General features: G+C 44.6%; 1 protein-coding gene across 1 annotated transcript; it reads left to right on the top strand.

Annotated features, from left to right (window-relative positions):
- The first annotated feature begins 885 nt into the window (after positions 1-885).
- On the top strand, positions 886-5,646 carry TMEM17 (transmembrane protein 17). Its single transcript, XM_082306179.1, has 4 exons — positions 886-1,031; positions 4,120-4,223; positions 4,479-4,592; positions 4,996-5,646. Exons 1-4 carry the CDS (start codon positions 929-931, stop codon positions 5,299-5,301), a joined length of 627 nt encoding a protein of 208 aa, XP_082162305.1. The 5' UTR covers positions 886-928; the 3' UTR covers positions 5,302-5,646.
- The last annotated feature ends 17,185 nt before the right edge of the window (positions 5,647-22,831 follow it).

Genomic DNA, 22,831 nt, shown 5'->3' on the forward strand with positions numbered 1-22,831 from the left:
TTTAACTCAACAGTGACACAGACAGGTTTCCTTGAGGAAAAGGTATTTTCTAGTTTAGCTGTATCTGAATCTATCATAAAACAAGGATCATTCATATTCACCTGAAGTAATAAAATAGCTCTGTCAACATCCATCCTTATTTTACTCCCCCCTCTCTCTAGCCACCATCAAGCACCATCATTCCCCTGGATTTATCCTGATAGAAGCAGAGCAGTCCTGCAACTGCTTTCCTCAGACCAGTATTTCATAATTACCTTTTCAGAAAAACCCAAACTCTGCCCTAACAGACTAGATAAAATCCACTCCGACTGATTAGAAGGGAACCAAAATGATGTAGGAGGTGAAGGAAGATGCTCAGGGCTGGCACAGGCCAGCACCTCTGAGGCAAAAGGATGCCGTTTTGGGCAACTCTCGCACGCTGGGCTTCCTGCTGTGCCGTGAACGGCTCAGGGTGACCATCCTGCTGGGCACGGGTTTTTTAATTTTCCAGGGATAACCGATGGTCCTGATCAGGCAGGAAAGCACCATGGCTGCACAGTGACCGTGGCAGGCAAAAAAGTTCTCCCCTGTGCACGCACATATACGTGACAGAACTAAGTGGGAACACACCCAGGCAGCAGTGACCGCTCACACGCACAGCACAACTAAACCTGCTGTTACATCATACCAGCAATCATACATTTCTGGGCTTGGTATCTCTCCCAGAAAGCTCCACTGTAACACTGTCCCCTAGGCAAAGGCACCGCTTTCCTCTCCCCAGCGCCGGCAACGGGCCTCGCCCCGCAGCTCGCCCCGACGGGGACTCCCTGAAGGAGCCAACGGCCCGCCCGCCGCTGGCGGGAAACGGGCGGCGCCCCCGCCTCCCCACCGCGCCTGCGCGCCCCCGCCCCGCCGCCGCCACCGCAACGGCAGGCCGCGGCGCCGCAGGATGTCGCTGCCCGAGCCCCTGAGGAGGCGGCTGGGCTCCTTCAGCCGCACCGTCTTCACCGACAGCCACCGCACCGCCCCGCAGTACCCGGGCGACGGCGCAGGTAAGGCGCAGCGGCTCGCCAGCAACAAAAATGGCGGGGGGGAAGCTTCCCGGGCATGAAGATGGCGGCGCCGCCAGGCGTCACCTGGTGGCCGTTGGGGCGGGGCCTCGCGCTGAGGGCCGTGTCCCCCCGCCCCGGGGAAGGGCCGTGTCCCCTCCCGCCATCCTGGGGCGGGGAGGCTGAGGTGCCGGCCCCAGAGCCCCGTCGCTCTCCCCTAGGTCGAGGGGGGGAGCCCGGGAGAAGGCCTCAGAGTAGCCCAGGCGACGCGGGTGCCAGCCGGGCGCTAAAAGGAGAGGAGATGCCTTTTCGACGAGCTCTGCCTTCGCTGTCAGTCACGCTGCTGCTCTGTCGCCCTACGCTTCACATGCTGCAGTGTGGCAGGCTAAGACAGGCCTCCTTTGCCCTTAAAATATTAAACGGGGGACAGCCTGATTTAAAAGCAGGTGTGGAGAACCCTCTATAGCTGCCTTTACAAGTTAGTAAGCAAGTTTGCATAAAATATTGTAGATAAAATCCGTTGTTACTCACTCTGCCTATGCCAAAATAAAAATTATAAATCGTTTATGGAGGATACAGAACAAATAAAAGAACTGAGTTATTGTTTTAAGCTCACAAGTCCAGCACAGTTAGGGCACCAGACGCTTAAAACACAAAGAGGTATACCAAGCTAGAGTTCACCAGCAAAAACTCAAACTCGCCATACGCCAGCTTTCTCTTACTTCTTCCAAGTCTATCATAAGGACTGATAACTGTTCCTTCATCATATTGCCAGTGAAACCTGCAGGCTAACATGCCCTCTTTTCATACCTTTGGAGTGATAGTAGACGTCAAAATAACCACGGTCTGTCTACATAGGAAGGTTGTATTCATAGAAGTTAGCGTGTGAATTTCAATTTACAAATCAATTCCAAGCTGATAAAATTAATCAAAAAGTCATTCATATTTCAAGATAGGAGTTCTCGTTTTCTTTGTGCAGTCATGCCAGTGGAGTTATACTGCTAATACTAATTACTCATTTCATTTATCAGACAACACTGAAATATTTTCTGAACTCCAGGAATAGCTTCTATTTTTAATAATTTCTTTTCCATTTCCCATCATGAAAACTCCTATGTGAACATCCAACCCGTTGAAACCAATTGCGAATGTACCATTAACTTCTTGGAGGTCAGGATTTCAAAAATTAAGTTTACACATATATATCTTAGTGAGTTGCCTGAGCATCAAAGAATTGGCCATCGGAATACTGTCTGGCATTTCCATGAATTTTAGCAATCCCAGAAGATAAGCGTTAGTTCAATTTAGAGATAGAAGGATGAACTAGAATTGGCTTATATCACTAAACTTTCATCAAAAACACAGTTTTAAAACTTGAGCAGAAATAACTAATACCAGTGCTATGTCAATGAAACCTTTAACATACCTAAAACATCATCACAATGGAAGTTAGAGCTGTGGGCTTCTCTGGTTTAAGTAATATAGCCATGAACCATTAAATTTTCATCCAATACATATAGGGCAGAAGCATAGTTACTTGTAATTGCATGATCATGGGTTTTTTTGAAAGATAAAACAGTGCTTTAGAATTGTATCTTGGTGTCCTCTAAAGTCCTCCTGGTGTTTGAGAGCTTCATTCATTAGGACAGCTGGGACAATTTCAGGTAGATGGTGAAACTGTTTTTGAGGTCCCTATAGATTTTCATTCCTTTGTAGATGTAAGAAAGTGTTGATGCTTAAAAATGGGGTTATTAAAAAAAATATATTGGTTGTCTTGCACTTTCTATTTCAGTATAAGAAATCCCTTCCCCTCACAGCCTACCCTTAAGATCTGTCCCAGTTTTGTTCCCAAATCCTCCCTCCCTTCCCACCTAGTCTAGCAGCTACCAATGAATACTTCCGCAGCTGGCATAAAGACTTCTGGAACAGACTGTACCAGGCTGCATGTGGCTGGACTGGAAACAGGGATGCCAGACTGACATGGAACAGAGACAGGTATGAGAATGGTTGGAAGATACGGAAAGCGAAGGCAACATCAGAAGAGGTGGTTCTGAGGCTGGAAGTGAGACAACGTGGCTCACTCAGTGAGACAATTTTCAATCAAATATCACCATGGTGACAGACAGGGGCACAGGACTTGAATACAAATCAGCAAGTCACAATGAATACTTTCTAAACTTGCTCAGGTAGTACCAAGTGATGTGGCTACAAACTTCAGTTGGGGAAAACATGAGAAAGGGGACTGTTGGTAATTGAAGTAAAATGGATGCAGTATCAGTTTACTAGAATATGGCAATAAAACTTGACCCATTAAAAATGAACGATTCCCTTAGACTGCCCTTTTAAATTTTTCCTTGTTTTAAGCCTAATCTTGTAAAATCTATTATTAAATCCTAAATACAGAATTTACAGCCTGTGTGTTAGAGTTCAGTATTTGCTTTTCTCTACATTGTATGAATGCATTTTGTTCTCTCCAGAATTTAAAGGGTAAGTTCTAGTTTGACACATATTTGAAATTCTTAGCTCTTAAGAACTAGAAGAATTACTGGCTTCTTGCAACATTGCTTCCATCCAAATGGATGTTTAAATAAAGATTGAAAATGAAGAGTGGGCAGTGCAACCCTGCTCTCTAGCAGTAAGTCCTTACTCAGGAGGATCATCTACAAAATAACAATAATGCAGTATGTACTCATTTAAACTTTGGCCATTCTCTTAGGAAAAGCAATGAAATAACCACTAACTCTTTCTGCAGTATCAGTATACAGCACTACTTGAGCCAAGTCTATCAGTCAGATTGTGGAGTAAGCCATAAGCCACCAGGTAATCAACAGTCAGACACTCAACTTGAATATATGATTAAGTGACCAAAATTCTGTATCCCGTGAACTGAAGGTTGCATTAAATTCCAGGAAATGGTGTAACTCAGGATAGAGTAGAGATTTTCCTCTGGATACATAAAAATATTTTTCTTAACAGGGAAGAGTGTTAATGCCCTGCTTGAAGCTAAGGTGGAGCGGTATCTCTCTGTCATATTTATGGAAGGGAAGTATGGAACAAACTAGGAGTGATAAAGATGTCTCTCTATCTACAGATAATGAAATAGTTTCCAGTTTACCACTGCAGATGTCCCTCTATTTCAATGTTTATTTTTTCCCATTTTGGTGGCTCAGCACAGTTGTCACGCTCCATCTGAAGGTGAGTCCTGAAGGAAAGTGATGGTTTGCAAATGTAATATGTTTCTGATCAAACACCTCCCAGTACCGAGATAACCTGTAACTCCAGTGAGCTCTGTAAGGTTTATTTGGGAATTCCTGAAACTGGAGGTTCAAGAGTATTTGAAAGCCAACACAACACTGTCAACTTAGAGTAGCATCCAGTGTCTTCATTTAATCACAAACAGCATGTCATGAAACAGCACAGCAGAAACTTTTACTCTCTTCTTCCCTCTAGTATCCAGTCTTGTCAGATTACTACAAGTTCATCCTGGTGACAATCATGATCCTAGCCTCTCTAATAGAGGTCATTCGACTCTACCTGGGATACATGGGCAATCTGCAGGAGAAGGTATGTTACAGCATGTACATATTAATTTGTGCAGGAGAGCATTTTGGAGTTGAACATAAATAAAATAGTCTACCAGTTCTCTACGAAGAGATTTAAGTTGAGGAGATGGTTATTTCTCTAAGTTGCAATCTGCATCTTCTATTCCCTTAGCATCAGCTTCCATTTACTTTTGTGCATTCCAAGAAGTTTTCCTTCAGAAGAGAGCCCTCTCGCTCCCCAAAACTGTTTTGTCAGAAAATATAAGTATGGTTAAAAACACAGTATATGGAACATTACCTCACTTTTGCCATTTTACATCATGTGGTGGCTTTTGGAAGATAAAGAAAAATGTGGTTTTCTCCACAAAGTTATGTATTTTTTCATCTCCAACTGCCAGTTAATTGGTGATGTCTCCCTGATATAGGTCCCTGAGCTGGCTGGGTTTTGGCTCCTGAGTCTCCTCCTGCAGTTGCCTATAATTTTCTTCTTGCTATTTAATGAAGGTCTGAAAATTCAGCCACTGGAGCGAGCAGTCCATATTGTCTTTGCCTTCTTCCTCACCTTCCAAGTCATTGCAGCCTTTGTCACCCTGAAAAGAATGGTAAACAAACTGGCCACTCACTTCCGCCTTAATGAATTTGACCGGCTGGAGGAGCATCCTGCGCCTGATTTCTACAGCCTGGGTAAAGAAGAGGGAGCCGTTTCCATGGCTGGTAGGGGCCCATGCTGAGGAGGTTCACCCAGTAAGTGCTGCCTGCGGATCACACACTGAGGGCCCGAGAAGCCAACAGAAGCGGGCCTCATGTTGCTGCAGCTCTGTTTCCATTTTGTTGGGTCATCCTTTACCTTCCTACATCAGAGATATTAAGAATAGGTCTTGCTTAAGAGCCATCATTAAACCTCAGAGATCTGAGCTCTACTCTGCAAAAAAAGTCAAAGCCAATTACATAAGTGGCTTGAGTGGACTATTTGGGGACTGTTACTGCGTAGAGTACCAACAGAGCAGGTTTGGTGGGGTTTATATTTTACAAAGTCACATGGTGTTTTTAAAAAAATGGAAGTCTTTTTTCCTCACTGTTTGCACAGAATTGTTTTGTTTACAATAAATCTTTTATACACATTTTTATTTGTGTTGATAACCAGTTTTCTCTCTGTTCTTCCGGATTTGTTGCACATATTTAATGTCTGGTACCTCAGTTAAGAAAAACAAAAAAACAAAGCCAAACAAACAAACAAACAAAAACCATACCACCAAAAAATCCCAGATCCAAACCAACAAAGAACTCCAAGAAATCTTGAGGCACAGAAAGAACAATGACAAGATAGTGAACAAAGACTGCAGTTTCAGAGATGGTCTTCCAGGTAATTCCAGCACTAGGAATTCCTTACTAATAAACTAGGGATGGAATTTTAAAAGTGTTCCTTCCTCAAAACTTCTACACTAATCTTCTTTGGCTTAGCTACAGTTTTAACTATCAAGCCATTCAAACAGGGTGGTGCAATTTTCTCCAAGGAGGATTCAGTAAGTCAGCAGTAACAAAATTACAGCCATTAAAAAAATTGGTTTATGACACTGAAAGGCAGAGCCTGTTTCTCACAAGCCAGGGCGTATACCAAGGTTCTCTCCTTCCTGCTAGTGTATATCTGGACTATCTTCTCCAGTTTTGGTAATGGCTAAAAGTTCACTTTCTCTGTCAAGGAAGGATGGGGATCAAAAGTTAAAATAAATTTTTCATCTGAATCCTTTGAGTCTTCTGCAGGGCAAGAGTTGTCAGTTTTGACAGCTGGCACAAACATCCAAACTGCTCAAAGGAGTGTAAAGAAGATGAGTCTAATGTGAAAAAGGCGCAGTATGCTTAAAGCTGCTGCATATTTAAAGCTTATAGAACCTCTAGTGAAAAGAGGGCGTTAGCTTTGTTTTATGCCAGAACTGTTCATTTTCTTTTTAATCCATGAGTGAATGGTACAATTAATTTTACTAAATTTCCTTCTTCATTTTGTTACTGTAAAACATGTATTATCAGATCGCATATCCCTTTGTTTTTAAACAAACTACTGGCTTGGATTGGCTATTGTGCAGAAAAAGAGGATTTCTATAAGAGAATCTCTAAGAGTGTCTTTAACAGTTAACATAAAACATTTAGAGTGCCGTATTCAGAGCCTGCAAGAGAGACAGCGAGGTTTAAGCAGAAGTTACATCATTTCAAAAACACTTTCACGCATTAGAAACTCCTTGTAAAAACATTCTTAACTGATGCAACGGCTACGTTGCATGTATTTTCATGTCAACCACAATTATGCTACTGGAGAGTGCCACAGATGAGCTACAGGAGAAGTATGGTAGGATCCGTGACAGTAACAGGTAGCAGCACAATGGGTCCTGACAGGCCAAACAAACATCAGATACCTTGGAGCCTGTCTTTTCCAGTGGTCGTGAACTGTAACTCAGATGTCTTAGCGTATCGATAGCCATACAGAGCTGCCTCTTCCAGCCCAAATATGATGGGACTAACACCAAAGGCTGCCCCTCCTGGCCAAGGATGTAGGGTGGACCTCCAAGGAGCTCACATCCACCACAAAGAAAACCTGGGTGTTAGAGAAATACAAGCTAACGACGCAGCATGGAAGTTGAGCACTGCTGGTTTTCAATGCCTTCCAATAGTTTCTCTAAGAGAACACACAAGTTAAGGGAAGGCAGTATCTTTTCCATAGGTACACCGGTTCTCTGAGTCTGCCCTTGATATCATTGACAGGACAAGCACTGGGACAGCTTATAAGAGACACTAGGGCAGTTGCCATCCCTCCTGCTCTGCTTGTAGCTTGCCTGTTCCCCTTATTAAAAGCCCACTATGGGAGATAGTAGGGAGGTACATTGAGATGGTGTGATAAGCCAAGCTCTGAGGAGGCAGAGTGATTACCTGTAGTAATCCAATCTCTTGCCTTAAGTAGAGAAAGGCGTATCCTTTAGTTTTCTTTCCTGTATCGCTTTAAAAAGTTTAAAACATAAACTCTTTTGTAAGATTAGGAAGAGTTTAATGGGTGGGAAGGTTTTTGACACCAAATACATCAAATACAATGTGATAAGGCTGAAGAGAAGTCGACTATATACCAGTGCTGGCAACAAGGAACTGGCCTCCAGGCTTAGGGCCCTGAGACATGATTCAAAATCCTTGCTTTTAGTGATAAGGAAACTTGGAAGATCAAATTGCCATGCAAGACAATTATCAGGAGCCAAAGATACAGGGACACACAACTCTCTGCTGGAGAGAGAGAACATTGACGAGGTAATACAGAGAACCGGATTCAGAGAAACACTGTTAGAGTTGCATGGAAATGCTGAAGGTAGAAGCCAGTCTGTGATGTAAAACTTCAGCAACATACTTGATAAACACAAGACCTCTGCATTCTCTCTGCTCAGGCTTCCTAACAGACCTGCTAGTCTATTTTTAATTTCATCATTACCAGCTTAAACATTTAATTATGAAGAAAGCCTGCGAGCACGTAGAACTCGCATTCAGTGCCTACAGCTGCATTTTTTCCCATGAGTTTCCTATTCCTCATGTACTCAGAGACAGAAGAAAATTACAGTGACGCTCGGGAAGAGAGAACGACAAATGGATACTCTCACTGAAACTTTCCTTCAGTTTCCAAATCTCACAAGAACCATCAAACAAGCAGAAAATACACTAGTCACTTCTAACAGTTAAATTTTAGACACATAAAAGCAAACTTCAGAACAGAAACTTTCAATAAGCCTGTTGGGGAAAAAAAGAGAAGTGAAATACATGAGAAGAAAAGGGGAAAAAACACTACAGAAGGTACTTGCGCAATAAGTATAAATCAGAAAATAAATGGAAGGACTTTTTATCATCAAGAGCAAAGCAGCAATAATGGCATTAATGTTTTAAAGAAAAACATAGGAAAGCTTGGCTTGTTTTTAATGAAGAAGTTCAGGAATAATTGCCAGAACAAACTGGGAGCAGTGAAAGGTATGCGAGAACTTCAAAGGGGCACAGCAGGAAAGCTCACAGTCCTTCATAAGTCCTCTTCCTCCTGTTATTCAGATAGCTATGAGCAGGTATGTTGTCCCATAACAGGAAGAATATATTCATCTTGCAGTGCGAAGTATTCCCGAGTAGAACATGAGAATTTAAGATTCAGCAAAGCGGGTGTTTGGGGAGCGAGGGGGTTTGGTGGGTCATGTCATTCCAAAATAGATGGAAACAAAGGTGAAAGGAGGAAACTCAAGAACATTGGAAACTAGTGGAAGTTCCTTGAGCAGCATCTAGGCAGTTTTGAACACAAGCTGTACAATAGCAGCCTTTTGCCACACTAGGGTTTGTGCAGAGAACCACAAAACATGCGTTTTTTTATGATCTAGATGATAGCTACAAATAGCTTTCCCTTCACAAGCAAGATCTTTGAATGGCAAAAGTCTATGTACAGAACTCAGTTATTTTATTCCACCAGGTTTACTGCTAGGAAAGGCCAACAGCTAATTTTAAAGGAAATTTGTACCAACGTATTTCCTATACCTGAAGAAAAGAAGTAAGGAATGGGCATATTATCTTAAAATGTTCTTTTTTGGGTTACTGATCAATTTGAAGATGAGGAGTATTTTGTATTCAAGGGCATAGTTGCTGAGTTGTTCATACCTGAACTCAGCATGTGTTCCTTGTCTAAAATGGGCTTTGTAAGAGGATTTTTTTTTTTTTTAATAGTTGCAGGACTTCCAAGAAGAGAAAATTAAATTTGGAAGAGGCTTCAATTATGTACCTTACTCAAGCAGATAAAGCAGACATGAGATAAGGCACAGATTTGATAAAAAACAGACAATTGATAAAAAAGGGGGTACAGCATTAACCTTTCTATACCAAGAATTCACTCTTTCAGATTGCTGGAAGAACTGCACCCAGAGGAATGAGATCATACATTTCACTCTTGCCTTTGTCTCTTATAAACTAGACTAGTCTTAGCGTTAATCTTTAAATAGTTAATGAGGCAGGTAGAATTGGCATCATTACACGGTCTGATAAGATAGTCAATAGTAATATTTCATAGCTGGATAAGGCTGCAGAGATAATTTATTCTGAAAAACAAATTTTGTTTCTCCAGGACAAAGCTCAGATGGCAGCAATTAAAGAGGACTTTGTTCAGTGCTTTGAATAAAACAAAGATAATAAAGAGGTCTTCTATAGTTAGGCAGGCAAAGTAGTATATAAGGGTCAGCTGATAAGACCAAGAAGAATTTAAACTATAATAGAATAAATAATAGGTTCAAGAAGTGTAACAACACTGAGGGAAAATGAGTATGTTGATGACTGATGCCATTGAAGGAGCACCTGGGTACACGAAGCAGAGGATTGATGAAAAGGAAATAAATGTGCTAAGTTACTAGCTTGAAATCTTATAGGGATTCAGAGGAAACATTATTCCACCAGCTAAGCAGCAGCCTACGGACACAGTTCCACATTCATTAAATGAATGACGATCCAGGGTTTGAAGGTAATAAAAATATGGTCCCTGGGAAGCTCATACTAGCCAAGAGAGAATGAGCACAACAGAGAAGCCGTAGAGAGAAATGGAACAAATCTATCAGGTGGCTGCAAGCACAACCGTGCTAAGACCTATGGCTTCCCTGGTGAATTTAGAAAGTGTTAGTGACTTCCTTGAGAGCTGCCTTGAACATCCAGTGTTAGGGAAGGAGTTCCTGCAGTCTATGAAAGAAGCTACTGTTGTTCTTTAAGGAGTAGAAAAGACCCTTCTTTATTCACACCGGTAGACCCACACTGTTCCAGAGTCAAAAATGCAAGCAAGAATGCTTGAACCCTCTTTAGTTACCATGGTCTCAATTTATTGAAACTGTGCCATAAGCTGAATTTGTTAAGGTGAGAAGAATATCAGATATACCTGTTCCAAGTGACTCATACTGCTAATGCCAGAGGAGATTTATTTCTTAATTACTTTACACAGAGAAAGCTTATGGCAGGCTGGAGCTCTGAACAGAACCTCTCCTTCCATGCGACTACTGGTCCCCAGTTCTTAAAGAGGAACCTATTGCTTGTGTCAATCCAGAATGATTTGTATCAGTCAATGTGTTTGATCTCCTGTTGGAATTATGGAACGGATTTTAGCATGAACATCTGTTCTCACTTTGTTTTGCCCTTGACCCCATGGCCTTTTGTGCAAGAAACACAGAATTTATCACAGGATTAAAACTTGCAAGAGCACATCAGAAGATACCCAAGTATGCTTATGACTGCAGGATACTCATGTAAAAGTCAACAATTAAAATATATAGCTAAAGGATTCTGTATTTGATTTTTTGTTTGTTTGCTTTTAAAACACCTCAGTTTGAAGTGAAATCTTACCACAGCCAGAAATGCTAGAAATCCTCCCTTTGTAAAGCAGCTGGGAGTAGCTGGACAAGAAATCTTTGAACAATGCCTTCATTTTGAAATCCTGGAGAAACCTAAAGCTCACTCTTTTTTTTTTTTTTCCTCTCCCAAATGATTCAACATGGTTAGCAGAGCATGTATAAAAACATGGGGCGGGGCAGGGCGGGGGGCAAAGTGTTTTGCCAAGGATCTTCCAAACTATTCCAGAAGCGTATGAAGAAATACCAGAATTGATAGGAGTAGAAAATCCTCAGCACATGGCAGAGGCTTTCTGCAGGCATCCCGAATAACTCCGAGTGCTGCAAATGCAGTGACTGTGGCTCAGGGTGCTCTGAAGCACAGCTAGGCCATCTGAACAGAAACTGTGATGATGGAAAAATTTCAAGGTTATCATGCTGTTAGAAACATACCTCCAAAAGTTATTAACATCTTTTACCCCAGACAAAGCTATGCTCCTAGGAAAGAATAACTGGTTGATTGCTTCTTACCTTAGGCATCACCTGAAAGCCACAGCTGTTTAGAAAGACCAACACCACCCTGAGAAGTTACCTCCAGGAGAGCTTACTTTACTGCAGAAGGGAAAAGGATTAAATAACCTCAGGCCGCACCCCAGCAGGGAACAGCTTCAGGAGTATCTCACAGCCCTGACTGAAAGAACTCAAAACTCAGAATTAATGGGTAGAATGGGGACAGCTCTTTGGGATGTCCTGGGTGTAACTTCGGCTGATTAGCAGATGTCTCCTCATGCTCAAGAGATAAAAGGGCACTCGGTGAGGAGCAGCAACAGCAGGCAATGCAGGCCTGTCCTGGTGAACTGCTTGGGTCTGCTGCATTGAAGAGCACGTGATGAGAACAAGTGTGCTCAGCTGATGTGTCCCACCAAAAAGAAAGAGTTTTGACATTTGGCAATGGTTTTCTTTCCTTTTATTTTTCTAAACCAATCACACCAAAAGAAATAAGGGTTAGTCTCATGCTGGTAGGCACTAAAATACTAGCACCCTGTGCCTGACAACATATATGTGTATAATCCCCAAACAGAAAAACTGTCCCCTCTGCCTCTAAGCAATATCTACAGTCCTGTGCTAAGAGTAACAAGCAAGCAAATGAGCACTGCCCACGACATACATACACACATGAACTTTTAGCCGGTGAGAGGGATTATTAAATATTCACTTACTCCAAATTGGAATTGTTCTTATCTGCCAAAAAAAAAACCAAACCAAAGCTTGTCCAGTTATTTGATAGAGCTGCTTTGATTGATAGATAGCAGAAACAACAGGCTTCTGCCACGAAGGCGCTCGCTCCCATGTGATAGTACCTTCGTAGCAGAGCATCAGCACGGTGCAATCTGTATTTCTCTAAACAAAGGGACAATGTCCTTGTACGATCGCTTTGACCCCCCCACTCCTGAGTATGTGGTGAGGCTTGAGAATTTAAAACTATTCCTTTTATGCAATTTTACTTTGGAAAAAGAAGCAACTGCAACCTCTGCCCTAGGAAAGGTAGGGGCTTGCCACCGGCGCTTGCATGCTGTGCTGGGCAGGCATTGGCAGGTAAACGCCACTTAAATCACAGAGGCTAACATTTGGCGTAAGTGCAAATGCACATGCTGATCCGTACCCCATGCACAGGGAGATTGCATCTTATAGTGGTTCTCTGCTCTTTCACCACTCCCATCAGGAATGGAACTCTTTCCGTGTTGTCAGCTTTGGAGAATATTGAATATTCCTCTTTCCCAACTGGAGAAAATGTGATGGCAGCTGCCAAAATCAGGATGCTTGTCTTTGTATGTGACCACTTACCAGACTGAGCAATCACAGAGGGCAGCTGCAAATTTCATAGAACTGGGGGGTGGGAGAAACAAGAAAAAACCCTAAAAGCTGTGAAAGTAGAATGGACAAACAATGAATTACAAAAAGCCAGCAGCAAAAGGATTAGCCAGGCTGGTTGCAGTCAGCGACAGTGAAATGTGACACAATAAAAACTCACTCAGTTATTGAGTTAGGACAGCCCTAGGATACAAAAGACTGAAATGAAGGAAAGCTGTGGATTGCTTTGTTCTTGAATATTGAATTTTTTTTTCCAGAAGCGTGAAGCATGAAATATTACAGTGATAACGGAGACTGAAAAAGAAAAAAAAAAAAGAAAACAAAAAAAACCAAAACCAAAACAAAATCCAACCAAGGAAAAGTCTTTAACGGCTTATTTAGGATGCACTGAAAGAGTAATTTGGTTCAGTCCTAAACATCATCTGCAACAAAGCGGCCCAACAGCTATGCGGAGGATGGGACATGTTTGCCTGTGTTCACATTTCGCAGTGCAGCTTTCAATTGTATGTTGCTAAAGGACCAGTGCTGGCCCAGGAAGGCCAGGGAGCAGCAGTACAGCTCCCCATGCTCCCTGGCCAGCACGTTCCCACCCGGTGTGCCCAGGGGTCCTTCCTCCTTCAGCAAAGCCAGTCCCTGGGTGCAGGGCAGCTTTGGGACCCTCCTGGGTGGGGGATGCACCAGCGCTGCACAAATGCAAAAAATGGTGACGCCGCTGCCCTGAAATCCGGCCCCTGCCAATGGGGATTTTAACTGTGAGAAAAAGATGAACCCTCAAACAAGGAAGAGTTTGTTTGTGTTTTTAATTTCACCATATGGCCAGCTGCCATTGTTTTAGACTGTATTGCTGTAGTTAATCAGGCAGCCAGCAGCTTTAATTTTTGGTGCTGGCTGGCAGCCAGTTGCTAATATTCCAGCCCGGCGTGGTCACCAGCTGTGACAGGAGCTTGAGCAGGACCTCTGTGTCCAGCCTGCCTTCATGCTACTGCTACGTCCATCTGAATGCAAACCCACAGTAGGCACGTGGGCTTTAAAAGTGCTGCTGAGCGTGTTCCTCATCCCACGTGAGTGAGAAATCTGCTGGATTCCCCCCACCCCAGCACCCTGGATAAATACAACTTGTTTCTCATGAGGTCTGCAGAAAACCTGGGACTTCCAACAATGTCACCTGGTCTCTTTTCATCCTCAAAAGGTGTCTGCCCTGTTTTGGTCTTTCTCAGAGGACCAGGCACTCAAAAATTGATATTGCCCTATTTCAAGCATAAAAAAAAAATCAAATAATTAAAGCTAAACCCTTGAGGGGAGCAACATCTCTTTCAGGTAAGAGCTCTGCCCATTGCCCCACTGAACAAATGGTTTGAGCCTGTAAAAATAAATAAATAATTTCTTATTCTCTTTCATGCTTGGAGGATCAGGATGTTTAGAGAAATTGCACGGTGCTTTGAGGCATTTTACTGCTTTGTTGTTAGTACTTCTGAAATCGGCCGGTGAACAAGTGATATTCTGGGTCTGAAGGCTGACGGACCCTTCTCACCCAAAGCTGAAAGACTTCAGCCACTCCTGTTTGCCACCTACATAATACGGTGTTGCCCATTTTATGCCATCAGATCACCATCCCATATGAAGAATATTCAGATCACAGCTTTTCCCATACTTTTACAGGAATTAGGCACTTTTCCAGGCACATGCGATTCAGCCCTGCAGAAATCCCAGTGCTGTTTGTATGCAGAACAGGCACATACAGCTGGCTCAGTGCTTCAGCAGCCTTGCAGTGACAGCTCTGTTATTTAGCACCCATTTTCTATACATCATTAATACCCTGTAGGCTTTCTAACATGCAGCTTGTTCCTGCTCTCACTTCTGTATGGTTTTGATGTGTTAGACATGTGAATGGTGCTTTTCAGGGTTATGTTCAGAGCAATGCTTACGGTCTTGTTTGATCTGCTGCTGCATGAGTGTGATTTGGAAACTAATAAAAATGGAGGCATTGGCTTCACTGTCAGCAGCAGCATGCACTTACATGGAGGCAGTTGCCTGGAACCTTTTAGGGGAAAAAAAAATATTGGAAATACCTTCTATGCTGTTTTCAGCCAGCAGAGGGGCAGGGCAGCTTTTTCTCTTGCCAGCAATGTAAGAAATCCCTGTTGTAATATCTAGTGCTTATTATCCTTGTTGATAGCTCCGTGCTCCCTTGCAACCCAGGAAGAAGCTGTGGCAGGAGAGCAAGCACAGAGTTGCAGTGGATTGGGATTTATTCACTGCTGAAACCTTCCCAAGTCATCTAAACCCTCTGTCTCAGGTGCCTGCATTCTTCTTAAAATGGAAAAAAATACAAGCAGCCTGCACCAGAACCAATGAATCAATGGGGAACCAGAACCAGAGTCAATGGGGAGATGCAGTAGGTGCTGTGTAACCGGCACAGGCACAGGGAGAGGCAGTGTGGGCGGGTGTAGCATAGCTTACCGCCTGCTGGTTACGATAGAGAAGGAATTATTTTCCTCCTCCTCTATGGCTGGGAGAAATCAAGAGCAAACAGAGCCAGGTTTTAAAGCAGTGCATTGTGTAGCAGCAAATTGAACTAGCAACAAGAAGCGCTTTGCGAAAGCTTCTGGTGTGCCACGCCATCAGTGGAGGACAGCCTTTCGGCTGAGCCACAGCACACGGCTCCTTCTGCAGGATATACTGACTTCAGCCACCTGCTTTGAGAGATTTAAATTCTAGAAAATGCCCAGCATCCCCTTCGAAAAAATAAAATCTGATTGCTTTAAATGCTCCCAGGTTGTACCTTTGAAGCCCTGTGAGGTGTTTTCCATGATCTGTCTCCAAAATGGAGAGGAGGAGAGCGTGACAAAGTTTGAGGGACACAGAGAGGAACATGGAAATCCTAGAATAAAATTGCCCATCATCACTGTGACTGTGTAGTTTAATTGTCGAAGCTAAGACCAAAATCCTACTAGAGTTAGCATTATCAAGCACATCTTTACTGCAATATATCTTTCACATGTGCAGCCCACCCTTAAGAGAGGCACTTTGGCTCGGTATGTTAGAAAACCTCTTAAATAAGTTTAAGCTGTTGCACTTATTCAGCCATGTGCAGATGTTTTTCTGCTGCACTCTCCATCCCTATTTCCCCTTCCACCTCTGAGCAAGCCCAGACCACTGCACATCCCCAAAAAGCAGCTGAAAACACCCAAACCCACAATTACACAATCCCACAGCCAACTACAAGTCAGACCAACAAGAAGAACTAGGGGGAAAAATTAAAGCTCAAATGCCCAAAACAAGTCAAGCCACAGCTAAGCTGAATAATTTCAAGGGCAGGTCTAAAACACACATACCAGCAAAATATTTTGATGATCTCAGTTAAAAGACTCCACCTCTCCCTCTTCAGGGCCATAAACAAACTTAGGTCACTGGAAGAACGTTTTGAACTGAAGTACCCCAGCAGGAGAATGCACTCTTCTAGTTTTAACTATTAAAGCCTTATAAAGTAAAAACATTTATAAACAAAACTGGGATAAAATCAGTATGTTTAGTAGGATTTTTTAAATTTTTTTTTTTTAAAGCTATCTACAGAGAGCTAATGTTATCCTCAGGGTGCTTTTAAGCCTGATGCTGAGGCTGAAACACAGACAATGCGCAGCAGGGCATGGCTTTTTCGCCTTCCGTAGGTTGAATCCTGGCGTTCGCTGGAAAGCCAAAAGCAAGCTTGGAGGTGGGGACAAGGTGGCTGGTGGTGCATGGTGGCACTGCCTGCACATCGCCCTGGACCAAGTGCCCATTCCATGGCTGGCAGCTGCACAAGAATTTGGGGGGAAGAGCTATAATTACATTTCTGTGACAGTAATTATGTGTATTTCACACAGCTTAGCAGATGTCATATGGTACAATAGATGCTGTGAAGAATACTCATTTATTAAGTAATTTATAGCATAATAATTAACAGCTAATCACTTGTGAGTTAAGATGCTCTGGGAACAGACCCAATTCGCAGTATGTGCTGCCTCCTTCCAGGAAATCTTGCTATTTAGACAGTGCTGCTCACCTCCACAAAGCCAGCTTCTCTGCTCCATCTCTGCAGAGCCCGTGCTTGCACACACACATCTGCAGGTAATAACTGTGTACATGGCAGCAGCTCAAACTCTCATGTGATATCCGCAGGGTTGTCACCGTCTGTCCTCAAACCCACATCACAGGATGGTTTAATTTAAAGCTCTCAGCCCAAAAGCTGCTCACATGCAAAGCCTCGGGCTTTCCAAGCCTGCCCTCGCCATGGTCACCCCTTCCCTGCAATGCCCATTTGCTGCCTTGCTGCACACCGTCTTGCATGGCCCAACCTGCACCTTCTTCAGCAGCCTGGCTCAGACTGATGTTGAGGGATTTGGGGTCACTCGAAGCCTCCATGCCTCTGGAATGGCCATCCCATGGTCTAAGTGCTAGCGTTCAGGCTTTTGAACCGCCGTCACTGGTTCTCGAAGGGCTGCCCGGGGAAGTTCAGTGGGAAATCACTGCTCAGAAGCAGCCTGAGCTTTCCAGGAGATGGGGCTTTCCCCAGCATCCCCAAGTAATTTCTTAGCCATATCTACTGCATTTTTCCACATTGCAATCACTCACTTGGGTGGGTATCACCCAGTCAGTCAGCAAAATACCACTAGAAGTTTCTGCACTTGAGCTGATATGGTAAAAAAGACTCTCCAGGAGGGATTGTCTATGTTTGTGGTTATATTACAGCCTCACCAGCCTAGTGCCATTCAAACCACAGCATTAAAGCCACATTTCCACTTTTCCCTGCATGCAGCAAAGCCCCGGAAGTGTGTGCCAGCACTTGGTGAAGAACAAGGAACCATTTTCACGGCAGAGCATCACGTCAGCCCTCAGAAAGAGGTGTGTTTTGGCCAGGGCATTGATCAGAGGAAGGTCCTTGTCCTCGGCTGGCTTGACCCTATGCAGCTCAGTCCCAGCTGTAGGTGCCAGAACATCAGCCCTGTGTGGTTTAGTCTGCTGTGCAAAGAAACCCCTTCCTGCTCCCACCGGTTATGGCCTGAAGCAGGAGACTTTCAAACCCTTCATCATATATTTTCACTTAACTGTGGGTCATCCTCAGTCCTTGCCCCTGTACCTAACTTCCATTTGGGCATTGCAGAACTTGCTCTCGGTCATATCTGCTGTCAGTGAACTCCACCGCCCCATTTCACATGATGAAAAAAATAAAATATTATTTCCTTTATGAGCGTAAAGTTTGCCTTTGCAGTTTGCTTTCAGGGAGCGTCCCCTCATTCCTGTACTATGAGACAAGCCAGTTAGGATATATATCACTACCACAACCTTTTATTTCTTTCCCTCTTAAACTGAGCTGCACCAATCCCTAAGCTTTTCATCCAGGGACCTCTCCAAACCGTAAAAATTTTCATCACCCACCCAGTCCCGTGACTGCCTGCATTTTTGAACAGCAGCAATAAGCTGAAGCCATTTTGCCATTTCTCTTGGGCTTCAGCCTTTGGTTTTGTTTCAGTCGTCTGCAACGCAAGCAGAGGCAACTCGTTATAAACCTTGCTTGCCTGCAGGAGGGGTTATTCCTGCCCTCCCGTGGGTCATGGGGCTTGCTGGAGCCTCCACACCCTCCTTTACTGCAAGGGATTGCTTAGGAAATCTCATATGTACATTGCATATAAAGGTCATGGCCAGGAAAGGTTTAGTTTGGCAGAAAGTGCCTCATACAATGGCAGTGCTACAATACATAGCCACGTGGCTGGCCAATTCAGTAAAGCACAAAGCTTAATGCAAGGCCAGTAGTATTTTTTATCTGCTGTCTGGTTAGAGCAAGCACAGTGATGCATTCAAATTGCTCTGAGGAGATGGAGAAAAGAGAGTTGAGCAGAGTTTCCCCATCTCTGGATATGGCTAATTTCATCCTGCATCAATGGCACTCAAAAGCATCTATAGGAAGAAGGAAGCTTTTTTCCCTCCACCGCTCCATTTTAGACATGCTGCGTACAATTAATTACACTCTGAGGTATTTTTCCAAAACTCTTCCCTGGTGGAAGTCTCCCTGGAGACTCCTTTGCAGCCCTTGCCCTGTGGAGCACAGGCTGCACAGTCATCCACGTGCCATCAGAAATTTCCTACCTGTATTACTCAGTAACTACAGGGAGAAGCAAGCCAACGTCTCTGATGATGAATATATCTATAGACATTTGTCTCGAGGTTTGCTACCTCCTTGCTTGGTCCTCTGCAAGGATCCTTTTTTCAGCAGGGAAGAAGCAGTGGAGCATGCCCCAGCCCTGCTGCCGCCCATCCGCACAGCCTGGGTGCCCAGGGGTCGTGGGGTTTGTCCCGAGGGAGAAGGGAGCCCATGGGTGCCCCAAGTGTCTGGGTACCACCTGCCCTTTCCACTGCCGCTGCAACACAGAGCAATCACAGCAAAGGCTGAAGTATCCTTCTGGTCTCTGAATTCATCCTCACTCCTATAAACATCTCCTTATCATCTGTCCATGAAAATACCCTCTTTGCTCACTTAGGACCCATTTACTGCTCTACCATCTAGCACCTTAAATGAGGCCTTAGATGAGCCTGAGGTTCCTCCCCAGTGTGAAGACACAATGGAGAAGAGGAGTGAGAGGAGAAGTTTGGCAGGGAACAAGAGGATGTGTCCTAAACCTGGCAGGGCACACGGTGACATTGAGCCTCCGGAGATCTCTCTTGGCATGACAATAACCTCAGCAATACCCCAGCCTCTACCAACGGGCAGACCTTCACAGGCAGCAGAAGACACACAAATGGTGTCCCAGCAGGCTGTGAGTGCCCACATCCCTTTCCCATCTCTCTGCTGGTTGTGGGAAAGGAAACCAAACTCCTTTCCAGCATCTCTCCCTTCGCACTGATTCTCCCCACACATTTTTTGCTTTCACTATCGAGGCTGAGGCACCAGCCACGACCACCACATGTTGAATGAGGTGTCTCCCATTCTTCATTGCTTTTCTGCTGAGGCAGATGCAAATGGGTAGGGCGAGGGGTCTCCCACAAGGAAATCCCTCCACATCTTCTCCTCTAGCTTGATGATTCATGACCAAGGACAGTGCTCTGCGGCTAGACGAGGCTTGCCCTGCCTGCTTCAAAACTCAGGGAAAAAACAATCATCAGATGGACTTGAAGCATTTTGGAAGAATGAGTTCAACCAGGGCTCAGTAAATGTCTTTAAGAAAAATAAAAATCCGCTGACATTCAAGTACTGTTCCTCCCCCGCAGCTCCTAGGACATCTCCCAGTCTCCAAGTTAATCACAGACTCTCTGAAACCTCTGCACACACCACAGTTGTGCAGCGATAATGCGAGAGAGAACGGTTCCTGCTGCAAAAAAATCATACCTGGTGGCCCATAAATCAACAGAGTGTGTCATTTCATATGGCCAAGGGCTGTGAGTGAGCAGAGCGCTGCGCAGCAAGGTGACAAATTCATTTTGGATGTCAGAAGCAGCAGAGCTCCCAGTCAATCTCAGACTGCAGTGCCCGAATTCAGATTTACAGATCCAGCAGATTTGTCTCATTTTATTGTCTATTAATTCACTCTGCCACAGATGAAGGAGAAGAGCACATGCCAATACCCCAACCTGCAGCAGAGGGAAGAAATTCAGCCCCTCTCTGTTTGATTTGGGAGAGCAGCAAAGGCGGGATGGGCTGTTCCTAAAGCCAGCCTGGTGTTCATGAGGCAAAGCAGGACTGCATGCAGCTCCTTCAGCCTCAGTGGAAAATAAAAAGCAACATTATTCAGGACTGAAACGGTGGATATTTGTAACAGGGAAACTGTAACACCTATTGCTTATGATGAGCTTGATGTCTGGATCTGAGTCCTGCTGTGTTTTTACAGATCATACGTGCACCTTAGATGCTTCCAGTAGAAGCCAGACATTTCTCCAAACCACAGCCATGAGGAGCAGGTACTGTCACTTCACACCCTATAAGGAGAGAGGCAGCGTGCCAGCTCCACCTCCTGCTTTCACACCAAGCGCGGATAGACCCACTACTGTAGTGGGTTTGGCAGCAGCAAGCCCCTGCCTGGGCACATCGCTGCGCTGGCCTTTCCTCCCTCCCCCTAGGCCAGCACATGAGCATCAGCAGGACAGTTTATCTGGATGAAGGATGGCAGGGAAAGGTGGTCCAGTGGGAGCCTCGTGCCTGGGATACAGTGCAAACTGCAAGCAATAGAAATCAAAAAAATCACAAGCTGAAGCCAGCTCCCATCCTTGCCTTGGACCACCAGGTCCAAGCGGCCAGGTCCTCCCCCAGCAGTTGGCTGTGCTGCAGTGGAAGTTGCAGGATTTCCCTCAGTGGTTTACAGGATGAATTTAAGAAGTCATAGAATGGTTTGGGTTGGAAGGGACCTTAAAGATCATCTACTTCCACCCCTGCCTGCCATGGGCAGGGATACCTTCCACTGATCAGGTTGCTCAAAGCCTCATCCAACCTGTCCTTGAACAATTCCAGGGAGGGAGCATCCACAACTTCTCTGGGCAACCTTAGTGCGTGGGAATAGGCTGAAGTAGGTAAATTAAATGCTAGGACTTTATCCACAGCATTAGTTATCCCCCCGCCCCCGGGTTTAAGAGCAAGCCACTTATCTGCCTCCTAGGGAGACGTTTGCATTTCATTCTCTGCTACTTGCAAAATACTTTGAAAACCACATATAGAAAATTGTCGGTAGGAGCTGATTGCTCCATGTATGTCAAAGGAAGCAACAATCAGGATGTCTTTGGGAGGCCTATTTTTGTCTAACTTTATCAGTATATAAACCCGGATGGCACTAAGCAGCACTGAAGGGAGTTGCTGTTGGAGGAGTGCGTGCAGGGAGATGTTCATTCTGCTTTGCATATCTCTGCATGCAGGAGGGCCCCATCGGCATCAACTAATTTGGATGAGCCTGTTATGGGAGAGCAACACAGTCACCCCTCACCGAAGGTGCACCGCAGCTGCCAGCCAAGCACCAGGGATGCTTGTTTCTTTATCACCTCAGTGCAAGTAACATGCTCTCACCTGATTTTGCACAACATTGGCATTTATAATGCCCTGATTATTGCTGCAGCCCCCTCCCTTGGCATATCCCCCTCCATGCTGCAAATGTTGCTTCTCCCATGATTCAACAGCTGAAATAAAGAAATTGGTTTTTGGAGGGAGGGGTGGAAAAGAGTTACTCTTAAGGAAATCTCCGAGGTCTGTTTTTCCCCCTTCACCAGCATCGTCCCCCCTTCCCTGCAGAAAAACACAGCAGGGCCTTTTCCAGCCCGTTAAGCTCACCCCAGAGAGCAAACACTGAGCTGGGAACACATGTGCAAGCTCCTTCATTCAACCCACACCTCCACAGCACATCTTGGCAAAAGCTGGTCAACGAGTGCAGAGAGACCATCCATCAGCTGCACTAACTGGTCCTGGTTCAGCTAGGGACCCCCAGCTCTAGCTGTGCCCCACATCTGGCAGCCCCTGCCCAGGCCAGCACAGGGGCACAGCTCTGCAGCAGCAGCCCTTGCTGAGTTTTTGGTGGCAGACAGTGCCCTCCAGTGGGACACTTGCCACCACACCATTCACACATCTTCCCAGAGAAGAAAAAGTAATCCAAATTTTAAATTCCCTAAATTAGACAAATAGAGAAGTTACAAGCCTGCAGGTGGTAGGGGCAAGGGGGACGAAGGCAAGCTGGGCAGACAACTGTGTTTTACTGCCAGCAAGGAGGATTTATTTAGCAGTGGTGCTTTTTGCAGCCAGCATCTCAGCAACCAGCATTCATGCAAGCAGCAAAAATGGTGTCCCCATCATTCAGTGACAGGGGATCCATGTGCCATAACCCAGCCAGGAGTCTCCCCAACGCTTTAAGTCAAGCTCTGCAGTTTTCTCAGCCAGACTGGAAGAAGCTCCCTCCAGATCCTCAGGTCATGCCAGGGCTTCTTGTAGAGCTCTGCCTTAGGGGTAGGGGAAAGCAGGCAGCACTGAGCACAGATGCAGAATAATTTTTAATTTCTTAAATTAAGCACCAAAACATATTATTTCCTT

Source organism: Platalea leucorodia (assembly GCF_965183815.1).
Source record: "Platalea leucorodia genome assembly, chromosome: 3".
Lineage (NCBI taxonomy): Eukaryota > Metazoa > Chordata > Aves > Pelecaniformes > Threskiornithidae > Platalea > Platalea leucorodia.